General features: G+C 43.0%; 1 protein-coding gene across 2 annotated transcripts in view; it reads right to left on the minus strand.

The window, feature by feature from the left end:
* Nucleotides 1-635: 635 nt before the first annotated feature.
* The window catches only part of grk3 (G protein-coupled receptor kinase 3), a 34174-nt gene continuing 17523 nt past the window's right edge, over nt 636-17286 (minus strand). The window contains exons 3-22 of one of the 2 annotated variants that reach the window (XM_087790940.1): nt 17087-17160; nt 16871-16972; nt 16163-16237; nt 15723-15784; nt 15603-15654; nt 13405-13496; nt 13225-13324; nt 12468-12546; nt 11142-11272; nt 10878-10972; nt 10049-10156; nt 9249-9315; nt 8469-8569; nt 8058-8124; nt 6752-6847; nt 5373-5535; nt 4497-4633; nt 4378-4416; nt 3252-3365; nt 636-3188 (exon numbers count right to left, since the gene is read on the minus strand). In XM_087790940.1, coding sequence (XP_087647066.1) covers nt 3027-3188; nt 3252-3365; nt 4378-4416; nt 4497-4633; nt 5373-5535; nt 6752-6847; nt 8058-8124; nt 8469-8569; nt 9249-9315; nt 10049-10156; nt 10878-10972; nt 11142-11272; nt 12468-12546; nt 13225-13324; nt 13405-13496; nt 15603-15654; nt 15723-15784; nt 16163-16237; nt 16871-16972; nt 17087-17160 — 1916 coding nt within the window. In that variant the 3' untranslated portion in view covers nt 636-3026. The remainder of the gene's footprint in view (nt 3189-3251; nt 3366-4377; nt 4417-4496; nt 4634-5372; nt 5536-6751; nt 6848-8057; nt 8125-8468; nt 8570-9248; nt 9316-10048; nt 10157-10877; nt 10973-11141; nt 11273-12467; nt 12547-13224; nt 13325-13404; nt 13497-15602; nt 15655-15722; nt 15785-16162; nt 16238-16870; nt 16973-17086; nt 17161-17286) is intronic. The other variant, XM_087790942.1, reaches the window with a different exon arrangement.

The raw sequence follows: 17286 nt of genomic DNA on the forward strand, positions 1-17286 counted from the left end.
TGGAAATTCGTAGACGTTTATTCTGGTGTTTTCTTCTGCTCAAAAGTTAATGTATAACGACTTCATTTTTTCGCGCGTTTGAGTTTGTCACGTGGTTTTAAAAGTCCGGATGTCAATGCACGTCAATGGTTAAAACTCGTGAAAACACACATTTACAATCATTTTTGTATTTCAAATTTAAAAAGTGGTTTAACATTAAAATTTGAAAATTGATTAATTTTAATTTATTTCAGAAAGAAAATAAAAAGGATGGTAAGTTAGTAAGTAATTTTTATTTGTATAGCGCTTTTCCAGACCAGGGTCACAAAGCGCCTAAACAATCAAAACAATATTCAATAAAGTATATACTTTAAAGGTCAAGATAAAACTGCTAACACAACAGGAGTTCCAGAAAATCAAGGAAAAACCTGAACAAATAAAAACAAAAGAAAAGAAACAGAAAAAAACTTTTGTTTCATAGATATAAATAATACAATTTATTTTTATTCATTTATTTTTTTAAATCAAGATTCTACACAGAAAATATGCAAATATATTTTATTTATTGAGGTGAACCTTATCTTAAATTCTTTAAAGTCGTATAGTTTATTCTGTGAATCTGGTGTTCATGCCTGACAACAAAGACGTCCAGAGTGACACGGAAAAGGATCTTTATTCAGGAAGTGTTTTTTTTTTTTTTTTTTTTTTAACATCAGACACTCGACTTCCGTCCGGAAACAAAACAATCGAAAATAAAATTAATTTCATTCTAGTCGTCCAAACATCTCATCAGCTTTTCATCAGAACTGGACTGGAACAAGAACCCGAAGCCGCGGCCGGACCCGGAGATCGCGATGGTGGAGCGCCCCCCACAGGCAATAAATAGAAAGAGTCCGGCGCTGAAAGAAAAATAATCATCTGGAATTCGCAGGAAACTTTATGTGCAAGATCGGAGCTGAAGTCGTCACCACAAACGATTAAAGTCACACGGAAACCCCCCCGAACTGAGACGTTTTCGCTCACGTTAAATAAAAACCTTTGCACTTCATATACACAAATATTTATATTTACTCTCTACTCGCCGGCCGCACGTGTGAAAGCGACGAAACAGCGTGGAAGGAAACGAGCGGGTGAGACGAGCGCCGACATTCTTCTTCTGCGATACACGAAGAATAAACTTTTGGTCACAGTTTTGCACCCGCCGACGTTTCCGTAGCGACGTCCGGCTCGGACGCTTGGGCGCCGCCAAGCTGGCGAGGGTCGAACAAGGAGGCGTGGCCATGCGCTCGGACCATGACGCTCATTTGGCACATGAACAACTATTAAGTAACACGTCGGGCTAAAAAGGTGCAACAACGTAAAACGATAAAAACCATTTTGGTTTACAAAAATAAAAGACGACTTTTTTCTCTATAAGACGATAAATCTCCCCGAACCCCAACGCGCAAAGGCTACCGAAGAAAAATATGAAAACTAAAAATCACAATGCACCCGAACGAAGCCTGGCGGAGTCCCAGCTCTGGAAATGATCGCAGACGAGGACGCAGAACTGCGATTAAGTTAAGAACAAACCCTGAAATTAATGAATCGCGATCTTCAGTTGATCGCAAACTGCGTCACAATAAGAACAAATAAAATAAAAAAGAGGAAAAATCCGCCCGGAGCCTGCGGTCGACACATGCGAGGTAACGGGACTGAAACCGATAATGAACTTTTCGTAATGAACGTTACGATCTTCAGTGTAGAAGTACAGCGACGTTAAACTCTTCGAAGTAAACACTGACTCGTGAACGCCCTTCTTTGGGGATCAGAACCGTAAATCGTAACAAAAGAAATGTGTAATTTACCGACGTTTTACCGGGCCGCTATCAAGCTAACTTGGGAGTTAGCATGGACAGGTTTAAGCTGCAGAGGGCGCTGTTGCTGAACCAAACAAGAAACACTGGTATACGCTCAACATCAATGGCGACATCATGCTGCTAATGCTAGCCGGGGAGCTAACGTGTAAGAGAGTGTTTGCGTGTCGCAGGTTGTAAGTAAACATGTGCAACCGTTGTGTTGTCGTGTGTAAACCAACTTGTGTAGAAAAAAACAGTTTTGGTTCCGGGCGGACTTTTCCTTTCATCTTCCGTGAAGACAAGAAAGAAAAAAAAGAAGAAGATGAAGCTTCCTCACGAAACTCGCGTGCAGGTGAGTCCCGCCTCCACACGCCCCCCATTCCTCCCCCTGCCCCGCCCCCCATGTGGACACGGATGAAGTCTCTGATGTACACAACACTGACGCACACAGAGGACAGGGCTTTATATACACTTCGGCCCCCCCTCCCGCCCCCCATCCATCTCTCTGTGGCCTTCATACACAACAGTCGCCGTGGTTACTTAGCCTCCTGGTCGCCACGGCAACAGGCTGCTGTCCGTCAACCAATAGAATCTAAGTGTCTGTGGCTGCGCAGGACAGACCTGGAAAAAGTCTGTGGTCCTCGTCAGTGGAATGGTCGCCCCCCCCCCCCCTTGCCCCCCAATCGTGTTTCCCGCCGGGCGACTCAAATAAATGCTGACGTTGGCACTTTTTGCACTTCGGTATCAGTCGAGCAGCCGATTGTGTCCTTCCTCCTTCTGTTGCAGGAAAGTCAACAACTGTATGTGTGTTTGTGTGAGTGTGTGTGTGTGAGTGAGAAGGGGGGGGGGCGTGAGGAGGAAGGGGGGCACCTGAAGTTTGAAGAGGTGAGTGTGTGAGAGAGAGAGAGAGAGAGAGGGAGATAGAGAGAGAGAGGGAGAGAGAGGTCAGTCCTTCTCACATTCATGCAGGATCTTCACATGCTGCTCGTCTCACTGGCAAAGTCCCGCAAATCAAAGAATGAATGTGTGTGTTCTTGTGTTTATGTGTGTGTGTATGTGTATGTGTGTGTGTGTGTGTGTATGTGTGTGTGTGTGTGTGTGTGTGTGTGTGTGCTGGTGCTCGAGGTATTGAGGGAGAAGGTGAAAAGTCCAGTTGTGTGTGTGTGTGTGTGTGTGTGTGTGTGTATATGTATATATGTGCGCTCATGTTCACAGGCCATTGCTGTTGCGGTGTGTGAGCGGAGGTTTGGACAGCTCCACCACGCCGGTGCGACTCTTGCCGATGACCTTGGGCGCACGGCGCAGCAGCTTCTGGGCCTCGGTGAAGGCCTCGGTCAGCTCCTTCTTCCACTGGACGAACTCCGGGTCGCTCTGCGGGTCAGACAAGCGGTCAGAGCGGGCGCCGTGGCGGCGGCGGCGGCGAGCGACTCTCACCTCACACTGCAGCACGAACTGCTTCCCTCCTTTGATGCGGAGCAGGATGCACTTCTTGTCCTTGATCTGCGTCTCCTCCACCGACACGATCTGCTCCATGGTCAGCAGGTTTTGCTGAGGACAACACGACCACCGTCACTTCAACCACACCGGACACATGACCTGGGACTAAGGAGATCAAAGGTCGCAAGGATGGCGGGGCTTCTATCCTTTGACCGGAAGGAACTTGGAAAATAAAACAATCTTATCATGGCTGGATCAATTATTATTTTTTTAAAGTAACAATGATGTAGATTAAATTATGAAACAGTAGCGCCCTCTGGTGCTTCTCATGCATCACTGCACAAGATAAAAAGTAGGATTTTTTTTTCTCAATATGATGACGATATTTAGCAGCACAATATATATATATTTTTTACATATTTTTTAACTTTTATTCTTCTTTTTCATTTTAATGTTAGATTCCAAATCATATTTTATCCTCATGGTTTACATTTCAATTAACCATTTAACAGTTAACTGTGTATGAAATAAAAAAATCGATTGTTATTTTAATTTTTTTTAATCTATTTACATTTAACAATTACTTACAATTAAGATGCCAATATTCACAGTGTTTGTTCAATTTTGTGTTGCAATTAATCTTCCAGCCACTAGATGGCAGCAGTCAATACGTCCTTTCGAACCTTAGGAACAATGACATCCTGAAAGAGCTCGGTGATGACTGAGGACAAGAGGATACAGTCGACTCCAGACGATTATAAAGCTGATGTTTGGATATCATTTGGTATCAAAACAAAGCAGTAAAGACTTCGTCAAGAGTCATGTGGTCCGTTACTGCAACACCAGAGTCAAGTACTCGACAATACTACAAATATATACTTGTGCCAATGTATGGTGATACGTATTGTATCGCCAGACTCCTGACAATACAAAGATATATAACAATTTTGATTCCTGAAAAATGAGTAACAACAACCATTAATAGATATACAATTCTTTGGTCATGTGACCTGTATGAGGGTGAGGGCGTCTGACTGGACAAGTGGCCAGGCCGGGGGGGGGGTTGCAAGCGTCTACTGAGAGAAGCGGACTCTGACTACAGGCGTCAGGTGGTCTCACTCACCCCGTCCTTCAGCCTCTTCAGCTGCGTCACCCATGAGTCCTTAAGTTAGCAGTCGGAGCACACGGACAACGTTCAAACGTGGACACTCACACACTGATAGGCTGGTGGCGTGGACTCACCCGGGACTCGCCCTCTCCTCGCCACTCCACGCGGTTGGGGAACAGGTAGAAATATCGGCGCTGCCACTGCGTCAGGAAGGGGTTCCCCAGCTTCAGCATGTAGCCGTGCATGATGCAGTCCTTCCCGAGAGCGTAGTCTGGACACACGAGCGGAGAACGTCAGAACTCACTCGTCAAAAGAACATAAATGGATGTAAGGATGTATTTTTCTAGATAAGACCTAATGTGGCTACAATACAAAGTCATGTGATCAAGTGTTGATCAAGTGTTGTTATTGTTACTAAACTGTTACAAGAGACAAGGGTCAAAACCTTTGAGCATAAATTGTATTTTTACAAAAATGTCTTTTACATCAAGTACCAAAAGCTCATCTAAAACACTGCCATCTTTGTAGGTTGTCATCATCAACGTGAACATTAATCTACTTTGATTCTGAACCAACCATCTGACATAAAATAGTCAAGAATCATGTGTGTGTAACAGGATTGGCAGGTGGCACGACCTGTAGTTAGACCTGTTTATAATTGAGTTAATGAGTGAAGTAAACTTCTAATGACAGATGACAGTTATACCAACGAACAGACCTGATTGGCTGTGTGGGTTATTGCTCATAAATCAGCCAATCACGGTGCACTTCTGGTCAGACCAGGAAGTAGAACAGACAGAATCTTGGAAAATGATGAGATTAAGAAAGACTGTCTATGCAGCACAACATTAGAAAACCCCGGATTCAATATACACTTTTTTCATTCCTGACTTTAACACATTCCTCAATATTTACTAAAATATCCCCGCAACACTACGAAGCTAGGAGATGACGCGTCCAAAATAACTTTACTAGGCAGCTCAACATAAGAAAACGCATATATTCCATACCTTCTTCGTGGCCCAGCTGTTTATTCTTGGCTCTCTTCCGAGCCTCGTTCTTGTCCGTGTCCGAGTTGACGGCCTCGTAGACCGTCTCGGCCACCTCCTGTTGCCAGCGTTCCGATATGACAAGCGGGAAGTTCTTGTACAGCTCCTGGTCGCTGTCCAGCAGCTGCAGAGACACAAAGCAGACACAGGAGGTCACATGACACGCTCGGAGGAAACACTGTAGCCCTGATAGAAATCTCTCGGGAAATAAACACTGAGATTACAACGTTGGCCGTAGCAGCAACAGGGCCTGACCTGATGTTCACCAGGAATGTTTAAACGATACAAGTGCAGTTGACGTCGAGTTAAAAGAAACTGTTAGGAGTCGTGGATCAAGAGATGAGCTGTGAAGCTAATCTCTCATAAACAATGAGGTTTTGCTCCGTGGTTAACGGAAGATAGAGATTAATGGACTCCTGAAATGGAAATTTCTTTGGCTTCATACTACCAACTTGTTTTTCAAAATAAAAGCTTCATAATCTACATAAAAATAATCATTTATTTCCGTCCTGCAATTTAAAACACCAACCTGCAAACTTTTAATCAAACGTTACACGGATATGTTTTCCTTAAGCAACATCATTAAATGGCATTTTTTGTAGTAAGTTACTGGTTAAGTTTACTTGGGTAACACATGACAGATGGAAAGTGTTACAATGAAGTTTGTCTCCAACTTTAATGTGAAGTTAAGGACGTTTAAAACTGAAAGCTATACTTGCTAGCTTAGCTAGTGGCTAACAGTGCTATCTACAGTGAGGTGAAATCTATTACCCTGTAACACTTTGTTTCTTTATTTATGTGGAAGATTAGAACGTCAATTGCGTGATAATACAATGATAAAACAAAATATATTTTATTAATATCAAATTGAGACATTTCAATGAAAGTTAATTGAATGTTTTGTTTCAATGAATCTTGTCCGTTACTGAAAGACCACTTGCTCTTATCTGATGGTTTTGTTAAATTAAAGTACAATTCCATGATACCACAAATAGATTTGTATCAAGAAAGTAATACTTCACTCCAATACACCACAAAACATACAATATTTCATCAAGGCAAGATTAATTATTTCCATAGCTCCACATTGAACATCGTAGTCTCAGGAGTGTCAATGAAAATCAGCGGGTCCTACAAGAGAAGTTATGGTCGGGTGGAATATTCGGGGAGATGTGAGCCAACAGGTCACATGACTCCGATATTGAGGTCATCACTCCCCGCACTCACAGTCTGGATCTTTTTCAGAAGCCGACAACTCGCGAACAGAATCATACGTCCCGGGATCAGAACCCTCCCAGAAAGACGAGGTCAGGGGGGGGCGACAGGTGCGCCGGGCTCACCTTGATGCCCTTGGTGTCCTCTTCATCAAAGGAGCCGATGTCGAAAGCGTCGGCGGCGTTCACTTCTCCTCGCGGGGGAATCAAAGGAGGCGAGTACTGAGGACAGAGAGACAGACGTGTGACCCGGGGCAGCACTCAGCGTGTTACCACGACTACCAGATTGGTCTGGTGGCCCGGAGGAGTTCCATGAGGTTCTGTTAAAAAATGTTATATGAATATAGGATAAAATGAATGGGATGAACTAGACAGTGAGGGGATCACAGCTGTCTGCAAATTAACTTCAAAATAAAACTTAATTTCTCCCAAGTTTTAAAATCTTCCAAAAGCTTATGATTTATTATTTCATCTCACATTACCTCAATTATACAAAAGCTAAATGGAATTAAATTAAATTCCATCTCAATATGTGTGTGAATTCTGGGAAAATGAGGCAAATATGTGTTAATGAAGAGCCGTGGGATCAACGATGGCAGCTAACAAGCACAAACACTCTTATCAGAATCAGAATTCTTTATTTTTGCCATTCTGGAGAGATTTTTGCTGGTAATAAAATGCAAGTTAAGTGGCTAACCGGTCATTTACAGGAGAGGCTGACCTTGGATCTGACCTTGCTGACATACATTTTTCGATCTCAATCCATCTGCATGAATTTAGGAATGATAGCAGAGTGCAGTTTTCAAGGTATTGGTAAAGTAGTTGTTTTAACTGAAATAAAAAAGACACGTCACAAAATGCTTGCTCCAGAAGACCCCCCTCTATTGCACCTGCTTGATAAGGTGATAAACATCAACCAGATTTCAGAAATGATGACATTTATGCTGCAACTGAAAAATGAATGAAAAAAGATATTTTGTAAAATATGGGACATTATCTACTTTGAACATAACCAGGATTATTATGCACGTCTGCATCCAAGAACTGCTTGTTTTAATCCGTAATATTGTTTTTGTTTTAACTTTTAATCCCCGTGTTTTTATAAATATGTGTGTGTTTGTTAACCATTGTGTGATCTCAGGGGTCAAAGTGACACAAAGGCCAGAAAACAAATGTGTTTGTGGTATCCCTTTTGTCGTCTCTGGGTCAAGGTGAATGACCTCCTTGGCTTCCAGAAATACATATGCAGACAACACAAGGGATACCACAAACACTTTCTTTGTTTTCGGGCCTTCCGGTCACTTTGACCCTGATATAACCCAAGGGTTAAAAAATTAAAAACCTCCAGTTGAAAACAAAGTAAACTACCGAACAACCTCGCCAGAATGTGAAAGAAATTCAACCCAAGACTCCAGTAGGAGCGAGGACTCACCTTCTGCAGGTAGACCTGCTGCCAGTCGATTCCTTTAAAGAACTGATGCTCCTTCACCTCTGGAGCTCTGCGGGACAAGAACGTTAATATAGCTTCCAACCGCGAGGGGGCGCTGCTGTCCGCGGAAACTGTATGCGCTTATCATCTTTACTGAGACCCTCCAAAATAAACATTACTTTCATGAAGACACAACCGTGAAGATTTGAGAAATAAAAGTGTGTATTCGTTACTGTTCATCCGTGTGTGTGAGTTCCACCTCTCATATTTCCTTCCAGTGTGAGCCTCATGTTTTTCCTTTTATCTGTGAGTGTCCATGAAACGTTTCTGTGTGTGTCTGTTTGTAGTGCGTTTGTGTTATCGTTTCACGGGTGTGTGTGTGTGTCTATGTGTGTTGGATTGTGTGACACCTACCCTCTGCCCTGACAGCCGAGTCTCTTGGATACATCTCTCTGCAACAAACCCTCCAGCAGGTCTTTCAGCTCAGCGGTGAACGAGTCCGGGAGCTCCACGTTCTGTCACACACACACACACACACACACACACACACACACACACACACACACACACACACACACACACACACACACAAAATCACACACACACACTGGAGTATGAGTGGTCTGGAACATTGAACTTCTCCATGTTTACATGAGATCAGATCGTTCATCAACTCTGATAAACACTCCGACATAAAGAGTCGTATTTTTAGTCTGATCGGGACGCGACCCTCCCTGCTGCTCCCTCTCTCTTCTTCTCTCTCCCCCCCCCTCTCTCTCTCTCCTTCACTCTCCTTTACTCTCCCTCTCCTCTCCCCCCCTCTCTCTCTCTCTTCTTCTCTCTCCCCCTCTCCCTCTCCTTCACTCTCCCTCTCTCTCCCCCCCCTTGGCTTCTCACGTGCACAGAGGAGGATTATGGAATAAACCAGATTAAGTAGCTGGATTAAAAACCTAATCTGGATTAAGATGATATAAAAGATCACGCTGTGTGGTCAGAGGTTGTGATCGGAGTCATTACGAGTGTGCATACAAACACACACACAAACACACACACGCGCACAAACAGCTGAGCCACGGCGCCGCAGGTTGAGCCGTCACTCACGGAGTGGTCAAGAGTTTGACATTGATCAATTATGACCAAATAACACCAGCAATGACATCATCATCATCATCAGCATCATCATCTTCATCTCACCATGGTCAACGTCATCCTGTCAATCTCGTGTTTGTCTTTGGTCTTGTGTTGTCTGAATGGACTGTGCCTGAGGAGACAGAACAAGAACCCACCGGTCACTAACGGAGGAAGAGGAGAATAAAAGTGTGGGGGGGGCGGTGGGGTCAGGGAGGAGGCAGAAAGACCACTTCAGCGTCGCTCTAGGACACACACAATCGTCTGACCCGAGCCAGGGGTCACTGACTTCCCAGTCACATGACTCATGTGACCTTGAAGGAAAAAAGAAAAATGACCGTCTGATCCAGAAGTTTGTTCCCGGGTGAGGGGAGCAAATAGACGTCAAATACTTGGTAATGCTCCTTGGAGTCGTGTTTAAGAAGCGCATGTTTGAAGACGGAGATCATGTTCAAACATGTTGTCGCTCCATTTTTAATTAAAAAAGTTCATTTTAATACTTTAAATAAATTTCATCCCAAATTCAAATGTTGACTCATATTTTCAGTAAACAGTTTGTGTTGAAACACGTTCATCCGTCGGCAGCAGGTGACCTTTAAACACACACACACACACAGACACACACACACACACACTCTCTTAAAAGCCTCCACACTTCAATAGGAACACACTCACCTCTGGGCTGAGGCCTGTGGCATTTACACACTTCAGATCAAACACACACACTCACACACCATCAAACAGCGCAGAGAAGAGTGAGGAAGAGGAGGAGGACGAGGAGGAAGAGCGAGGAGAGCGAGGATGAGGGCGAGCGGGGACAGGAAGTGATGTCACGTGAGAGCAGGACCAGCAGGGGGAGCAGTTACCCTCGCAGTAGCTTGAAGAGCATGCAGCCCAGAGAGAACCAGTCGGCGCTGCTGTCGTATGCGGTCCCCTTCTGCAGGACCTCGGGCGCCATGTAGCCGTGTGTGCCGCTGCAGGTCATATGATAACAACCATAAATATTGTTGACAAATAAAAACACTTTTTACACAATATTTTATTTTAATTAAAAACATTTTGTAAAGTAAACACTTATATGCAATTTCTTAAAGGTTTGAATATATATATAAAGAAAGTAACTTAAAAGACCAAAAAATACATTTATTTATATTTTAACTCGAACAATTTGATACTTATTCTTTGTGACCCTGGTCTAGAAAGGCGCTTAATCTTTACTTACTTGCTAAAAATAATAGATTTTAGGATCCATTATATTCTCTTTGTTTATATTCTACAAGTTTCTATATATACTCAATTACAATAAAAGTAAAAATGTCAAAGATAATTAATACACATGTATACATTAATTTATGTCATTTATTTACAAGAAGATTATTTAAAAAAAAAGATGTCATATTTGTAATTAATAAATAAATACTATAGTTTCAAAATATAACCCTATTTTTGCTTCCTCATTCTACAGCTTCATGTTGTTATTCTTTTCAGCTCAAAATTAAACTGAACTTGTCTTATAAGGACAGATAAAATGTAAAAGTAATGGTGTCGTGGCCTAGTCCTTGAAGGCATATGTAAAGCCCCGCCCACTTTCCTACATCCAATCAAAAGCTGCCTTCAGTTTGACTCCGTATAAGACGTTGATTCCACTCGTCCCTCGCTATGACATCACTGGTTCATTAGTGTGGGGTCACTCACACGCTGGCGTGAGGTTTCTTCTTGGAGAAGTCGCAGGCGAGTCCGAGGTCCGAGATGCGAACGTGTCCGTGCTCGTCCAGCAGGATGTTGGCGGGCTGCGGAGGCAAACAGAGCAGAGTTCAGATCCATAGCGGCGGCCGATCCGGTTCCTGGTCTTGTTCAGCCGAGCGCTAAAAGTGTCCAGAACCATCCGTTATTCTGGCAGCCCGTCCAAACAGGCGGTCTAGAGGGAAACCAGAACCAGGTACGGGAGGAACGCTGTACCTTCAGGTCCCTGTAGACCACGAAGCGATTGTGCATGTGCTCCAGTCCCAGAATGATCTCTGCGGCGTAGAAACGCATCTCCTTCTCGCTGAAGACGCCGTGCTGGGAGAGGTGGTAGTGCAGGTCGCCCCCTGTATATGTGGACGCAGTCAGTCAGCATGATGTCATCACTTCTGGGTCATTACCTTTGTGTCCCCATTTTGTCAAAAGACTGTGCGTGTATTTCTATATGTGAATGTGTGTGCATGTGTATATGTGTGTATGTATGTTTGTGTACGTGTCTGTGTGTGTGTGTTTGTATGTACGTATGTTTGTGAATGTGTACGTATGTGTGTGTATGTGTGTGTGTATGTGTGTGTGTGTGTGTGTGTGTGTACGTATGTTTGTGAATGTGTACGTATGTGTGTGTATGTGTGTGTGTATGTGTGTGTGTGTATGTATGTATGTTTGTGAATGTGTACGTATGTGTGTGTATGTGTGTGTGTATGTGTGTGTGTGTGTGTACGTATGTTTGTGAATGTGTACGTATGTGTGTGTATGTGTGTGTGTGTGTGTGTGTATGTGTGTGTGTGTGTACGTATGTTTGTGAATGTGTACGTATGTGTGTGTATGTGTGTGTATGTGTGTGTATGTGTGTGTATGTGTGTGTGTGTGTGTGTACGTATGTTTGTGAATGTGTACGTATGTGTGTGTATGTGTGTGTATGTGTGTGTGTATGTGTGTGTATGTGTGTGTGTATGTGTGTGTGTACGTATGTTTGTGAAGGTGTACGTATGTGTGTGTATGTGTGTGTGTATGTACGTATGTTTGTGAATGTGTACGTATGTGTGTGTATGTGTGTGTGTATGTACGTATGTTTGTGTGTGTATGTGTGTGTGTATGTGTGTATGTGTGTGTGTGTGTTTGTGTGTGTGTGTACGTATGTTTGTGAATGTGTACGTATGTGTGTGTATGTGTGTGTGTGTGTGTGTATGTACGTACGTATGTTTGTGAATGTGTACGTATGTGTGTGTGTGTGTGTGTGTGTGTGTGTATGTACGTATGTTTGTGAATGTGTACGTATGTTTGTGTATGCGTGTGTGTATGTACGTATGTTTGTATGTGCGTGTGTTTGTGTATTTGTGTGTGTGTGTGTGTGTGTGTATGTACGTATGTTTGTGAATGTGTACGTATGTTTGTGTATGTGTGTGTGTGTATGTACGTATGTTTGTGAATGTGTACGTATGTTTGTGTATGTGTGTGTATGTATGTACGTATGTTTGTGTGTGTGTATGCATGTGTGTGTGTAGGTGTGTATGTGTAGGTGCCTGTGAGTCTAGTACTTACCGTTCATGAGGTCGAGGATGAAGCAGAGCTTGTCGGGAGTGTGGAAGGCGTAAGTCATGCACACGATGAATGGACAGTCCTGCAAACACACCAGAGAATCGTCAACACTGTTGTTTACTACACAAACTGTAGCGACATACAGAGTAAAAAAATATTCAAATGAATTAAATAACCAGCGAGTAATTAAGCTTAAATAAACCTAAATTAAATTCAACTTTATTTAAACAGGGAAGTTAATCAAATATTAACTGATAAAATATATTTTTTAAGTCGATAACGATATTTTAAAAAATGATTTAACTTAATTAAAGATAAATATAAAAAATATTAGGTATTAGACATGTATTCGGCCACACTGAAGAAAACATTAAAACTGTAGAAACACAAATTACAAGTAAAAAGGATTTTCAATAATTAGTGGCCTGTATTAGCGATATATTGTGATACTGTAGTAACAACTCTATATTTGTAGTATTGTCGAGTCCTTGACTCTTGATGAAGTCTTTACTACTTTTTATTTGTTTTGAAACCAAAATATGTCCAAACATTAGCTTTAAAAGCCGCTGGAGTCGACTGTATCCTCTCGTCCTCAGTCATCTACGAACTATGATCAAACTAAAATACTTTGAAACGACTTGAAAGCCTAAATTATGTTTTTTTTAAATGTTATTTTGGATAGTAGTACAGTATCATGAAAGATAATATGGCACATCAGTGTATCGACACCTTCTCACTAATAATGGCAGCGCAGTCTCACCCCGGTGCTGACTAACGACAGCATGATTCGTTCGTTGAGTGCCAGCGTCTCTCCCTGCTTCATCTTGATCCTCTTCTTGTCCAGACACTTCATGGCATACCTGCGGTCAAGCACAGCGACACTTGCCGTCACGACACAGAACAGAGAGGAGGCGGAGAAGGTTTGAGTTTTTCCCCTCACATCTTTCCAGTGTCCGCCTTCCTACAGCCGTACACTTCCCCGAAGCCGCCCCGGCCGATGATCCGGTGAACGCTGAAGTCATTCATGGTGAGCTGGAGGTCAGAAGCATAGGAGTGGACGTCAGGAACAGCAGCCTGGAATCTTAACGTCATCATTCTCGACTAAAAAGTTAGCAACTATGGCTAGTGGTAGCCTAGCAACTGTCCTTGCAGCGCGAGTGTGTCATTCACTAAGAATGGAGCGGAATGAAGACGTAGCTAAACAAAACCTCAAGTAAGCAGTACAATAAACAATAGTACAATAAATATTCATCTATTGAGTGAGAACAATGTTCTTCACTGTGGAAGCTTTGCAGTTTGCAAGAGGTGGAAAATCGAATGTGCAAAGATTGTAAGAGCATTTCTGACAACTACGCTGTACAAGGTGAAAAGTAGGCGTGGCTAAGCATGACATCACTGAGTGATGTCCGGCACAAGTTGAGGGTTTTGATGGATCTTTGCTCAAATATAGACTTGACTAATGATGAGAACATGAGGTCAGACCTAGATGAGAATGTGGACACGAACCTGTAGGACTGACATAGCAACAATCTAGTCCAGATCATTATTTTAATTCAGTTCCTCCATATCAGAGACCAGAACCATGAGTGGGAAATGGTTGGCTTGTGACCCGACTAGCTAGGAGGAGAGAGTGTTTCCAGGGGAAGGAGTTCAAGTATTCTGGGGAGTTGTTTATGAGTGAGGAAGAGATGGAGTGTGAGATGAACATGTCGTCCTCAGTCGTGAGGTCTGTGTATCATGTTGTGGTGAAGAAAGAGGGAAGCTGGAGCTCCTTCCAGGAAGAGATGCATGGAATAGACCAGACCACATTCTAACTCCATGAATTATTGATGCTTTTGAATAACAACCTACTTCCAGTTTATAACGTAATCTACTTCTAGTTTAGTTGACATCAGTTTAAGATAAGGCTGCACAATATATCGAAAAAATATCGATATTGGCACGACTTGAGGCATTGAAAACATGTAATTTATATTTTTTTTTAAAAATGTATTGTATAGATCAAGCGTTTCTTAAATGCGCACTTTTTTCAATCAGTGTCACGTTCTATAAAGTTGTCATTTTGTACTTCTATGTCTTGTTGTTCTTTACGTCTCTTCTGTTTGGCGCAGCTTGCTAGGCTCTGTTGCTATGGCAACGCGTCTTGCCGGCGCGCTGATTGGCGTGGGTCAGTATATACACGGAAGTAAGACTAACTTATGAACGCTACTCAAACACTAGTGATCCAGTCACTTCTCTCTTTCAACCCGCTTCGCTAAAGCAACATATTGTAAGTACTTTTCATCTCGTCTCAGTTGTTTTCAGCGTTTTTATAAGATTGCGGAACTTCCAAACAAGTGTAAACCTTGTAAACCCTGTATGCTAATGAGCTAAGTTGTTAGTATCAGGTCATCTATAAACTGCTATGTGTGTGTACAAGGAGGTAGGATTTATTATTGATTTGGTGATATCGCGAAGCGCCGGCAACTCCTCTCTGATGTCGCTCAGTTTGGCGAGAAACCGATGCAAGTCCCGCAAAACTGAGTGTTATAGTGATAAAGTGATATTTTTCATGGTCCTGTCGGCACAGAAGCGTGGAAATAAACAAAAGGGAAATATCACATCCTTTTCCTTATCTATTCCCCCGGACCTCCCCTACAGAACTTGCTCCTGCGCGTACACGCGGCCACATTTTTAGGTGAAAGAAAAATATCGGATTAATATCGATATCGCACTTCAACAAACCAATATTGAATTTAGCACATATTTCCAATATCGTGCAGCCCTAGTTTGAGCTCAGATCAGGGGTTCTCAACCATTATCATGTAAAGATACATTTAGGAACACAGTTGATAGTCCCATAAAATCTATTTTATAAAGTCATAAATTAATAAAACAACACTTTTAAGAGAAAATAAATAATGCCAAATTCTTATGTTTATCTAGTTAAAATAAAGTTTATTTGAAACTTCAAAATGACTTCATTAATTAATATGTGCAAATTATTTTAACATTTTCATGAAATTTGAATTATCAGGCTTCCAGGAAACAAGAAAGTCAAGTACTGCCGTGTTTGATCATTAATATCTTTTGTAAATCAGCTCATCTTTCAGTCTTTAACTTGCAGGTTTGGGAGCCGAGGTCCCGTGCTCTACTCACATGGATGTTGAGCTCCACGTTCTTCCACTGGCAGAAGCGCGTGAACTTGTCGCTGTCGCACAAACGGGCAGAATTAACATGAGAATCCTTCGGGTCCGGAGCCTCCGACCCTAGACTCACCTCTCGATGAACTTGAGGAAGATCTTCCCCCTCAAGCTGTCGCAGATCTCCACGATGTACGGCTGCGGGACACACAAACACAGGGCTCAGCCTGGTCGTCATGGCGACCGCCTCTCTTTGTGATGTCACCTATACGTGTTAACGATCGCACCGACTGTCGGCGCCAGTTTGTAACGGTAAAGGAAACGTCCGGGAAGACCAGAGCCGAGGCCCGCGACACATTTATGTGTTGGGCTCCAGAACATTAACTTGAGAATCTGCAGGCGAACAGGGGTGACGCTTTGTGTAAAACCTGGACTGGATCGAGTAAGGGGGCCGGATCAGGGTCAGAGGATGCATCTCAAACCAGTTCTAGCTGCAATTATTCCACCAGCAGGACCTCCCACAGCCCCTAGTTAAACTCGGCATTGCACCTGCGACTGATGAGAGGTCAAATTTACCTGGAAGAGGGTCGGGGGCACCTGCTTCTTGGCCAGATGACTCTGCACGTGGTCCACTGCTTTCTTGGAAAAAGGCTGAAACACAAAGATTGGGGAGTTAGAAACTAAACTTCTGCTTTCCTGTGTTACGCAACATGGAGCTGCACATGAGGGCGCCGCTGAGCAGGGAGGACCAGAACTTCCTATTTCAGTGCATCAAGGTTTAGACTGAGAGACGTCGAGAGAATCTCGAGTGTGTGTGAATGAGAAAACCTCTCAGAAGAAACCCGCCAAGTCAGCATATTATTCGTTGTTTATTTGCCAGCATCTGTAGTTTTCATTAGATGTGCTGAACTCATAACTCAGGTAGGCTTGTTTACAACTTCTGGGTTTGTTAGCAGCCTGGAGCAGTTGTTTAATTTGTTTTGTTTTGTTTAACTTCTCACTCTGAGAACACAATCGTTTTCTTTACTCTTCCAGGGTTCGCTTACCAGAAGAAAAGTTAATTTACACGGACACTGTGTTCATGGGTGTCAACAAGGTTATTTACAGGTTGTTGATCAGGTGGTCGTTCAACTGGAAGAATTCCATGTTTGGGATCATTTGTTTTTTTCCCTCTCAGGGATTATGTTTTTCTAAATCTTCTAAATCCAACTTATTTGCCAGCTCGTTGTGAATATTGTGAACACTCGACGAGACTTTCAATGTTGTGCTAATAACGTGACTCACGTGTGAGCAGGACAGCAGCTCCTTCATGATGTAGCCGTCGTAGATCTGTCGACTGCGACTCAGCCGCTCGTCTTCAGAGTCCAGTTTCTCGTAATCCTTGATCTAAAGACAGAAACCCGGTCAGGACCAGAAGCGGAGGACTTCCGCCGAGCCGCCTCGATCTCTTGAGGTTTCGGGAATTTTCTGCTTTAACCCGAGAGAATAAGAGTCACTTACTTCCTCGTAGAACTTGAGCTGAGGGACAGCCTCGTCGATCTCGTTCAAGCAGAAGTCCTTGAAGAGCAGAAAACCTGGACACATGGGAGAGCAGCACCGTTGGCATCTCATTCAACAATTAATATTCCATCCACTAGAGAGCGTCAGTTGGAACAATGAAATCCTGCGAGATCTTCGTGATGACTGAGGACGAGAGGATA

This window comes from Callionymus lyra, chromosome 5 (genome assembly GCF_982586985.1).
Source record: "Callionymus lyra chromosome 5, fCalLyr1.hap1.1, whole genome shotgun sequence".
Taxonomy (NCBI): Eukaryota; Metazoa; Chordata; class Actinopteri; order Syngnathiformes; family Callionymidae; genus Callionymus; species Callionymus lyra.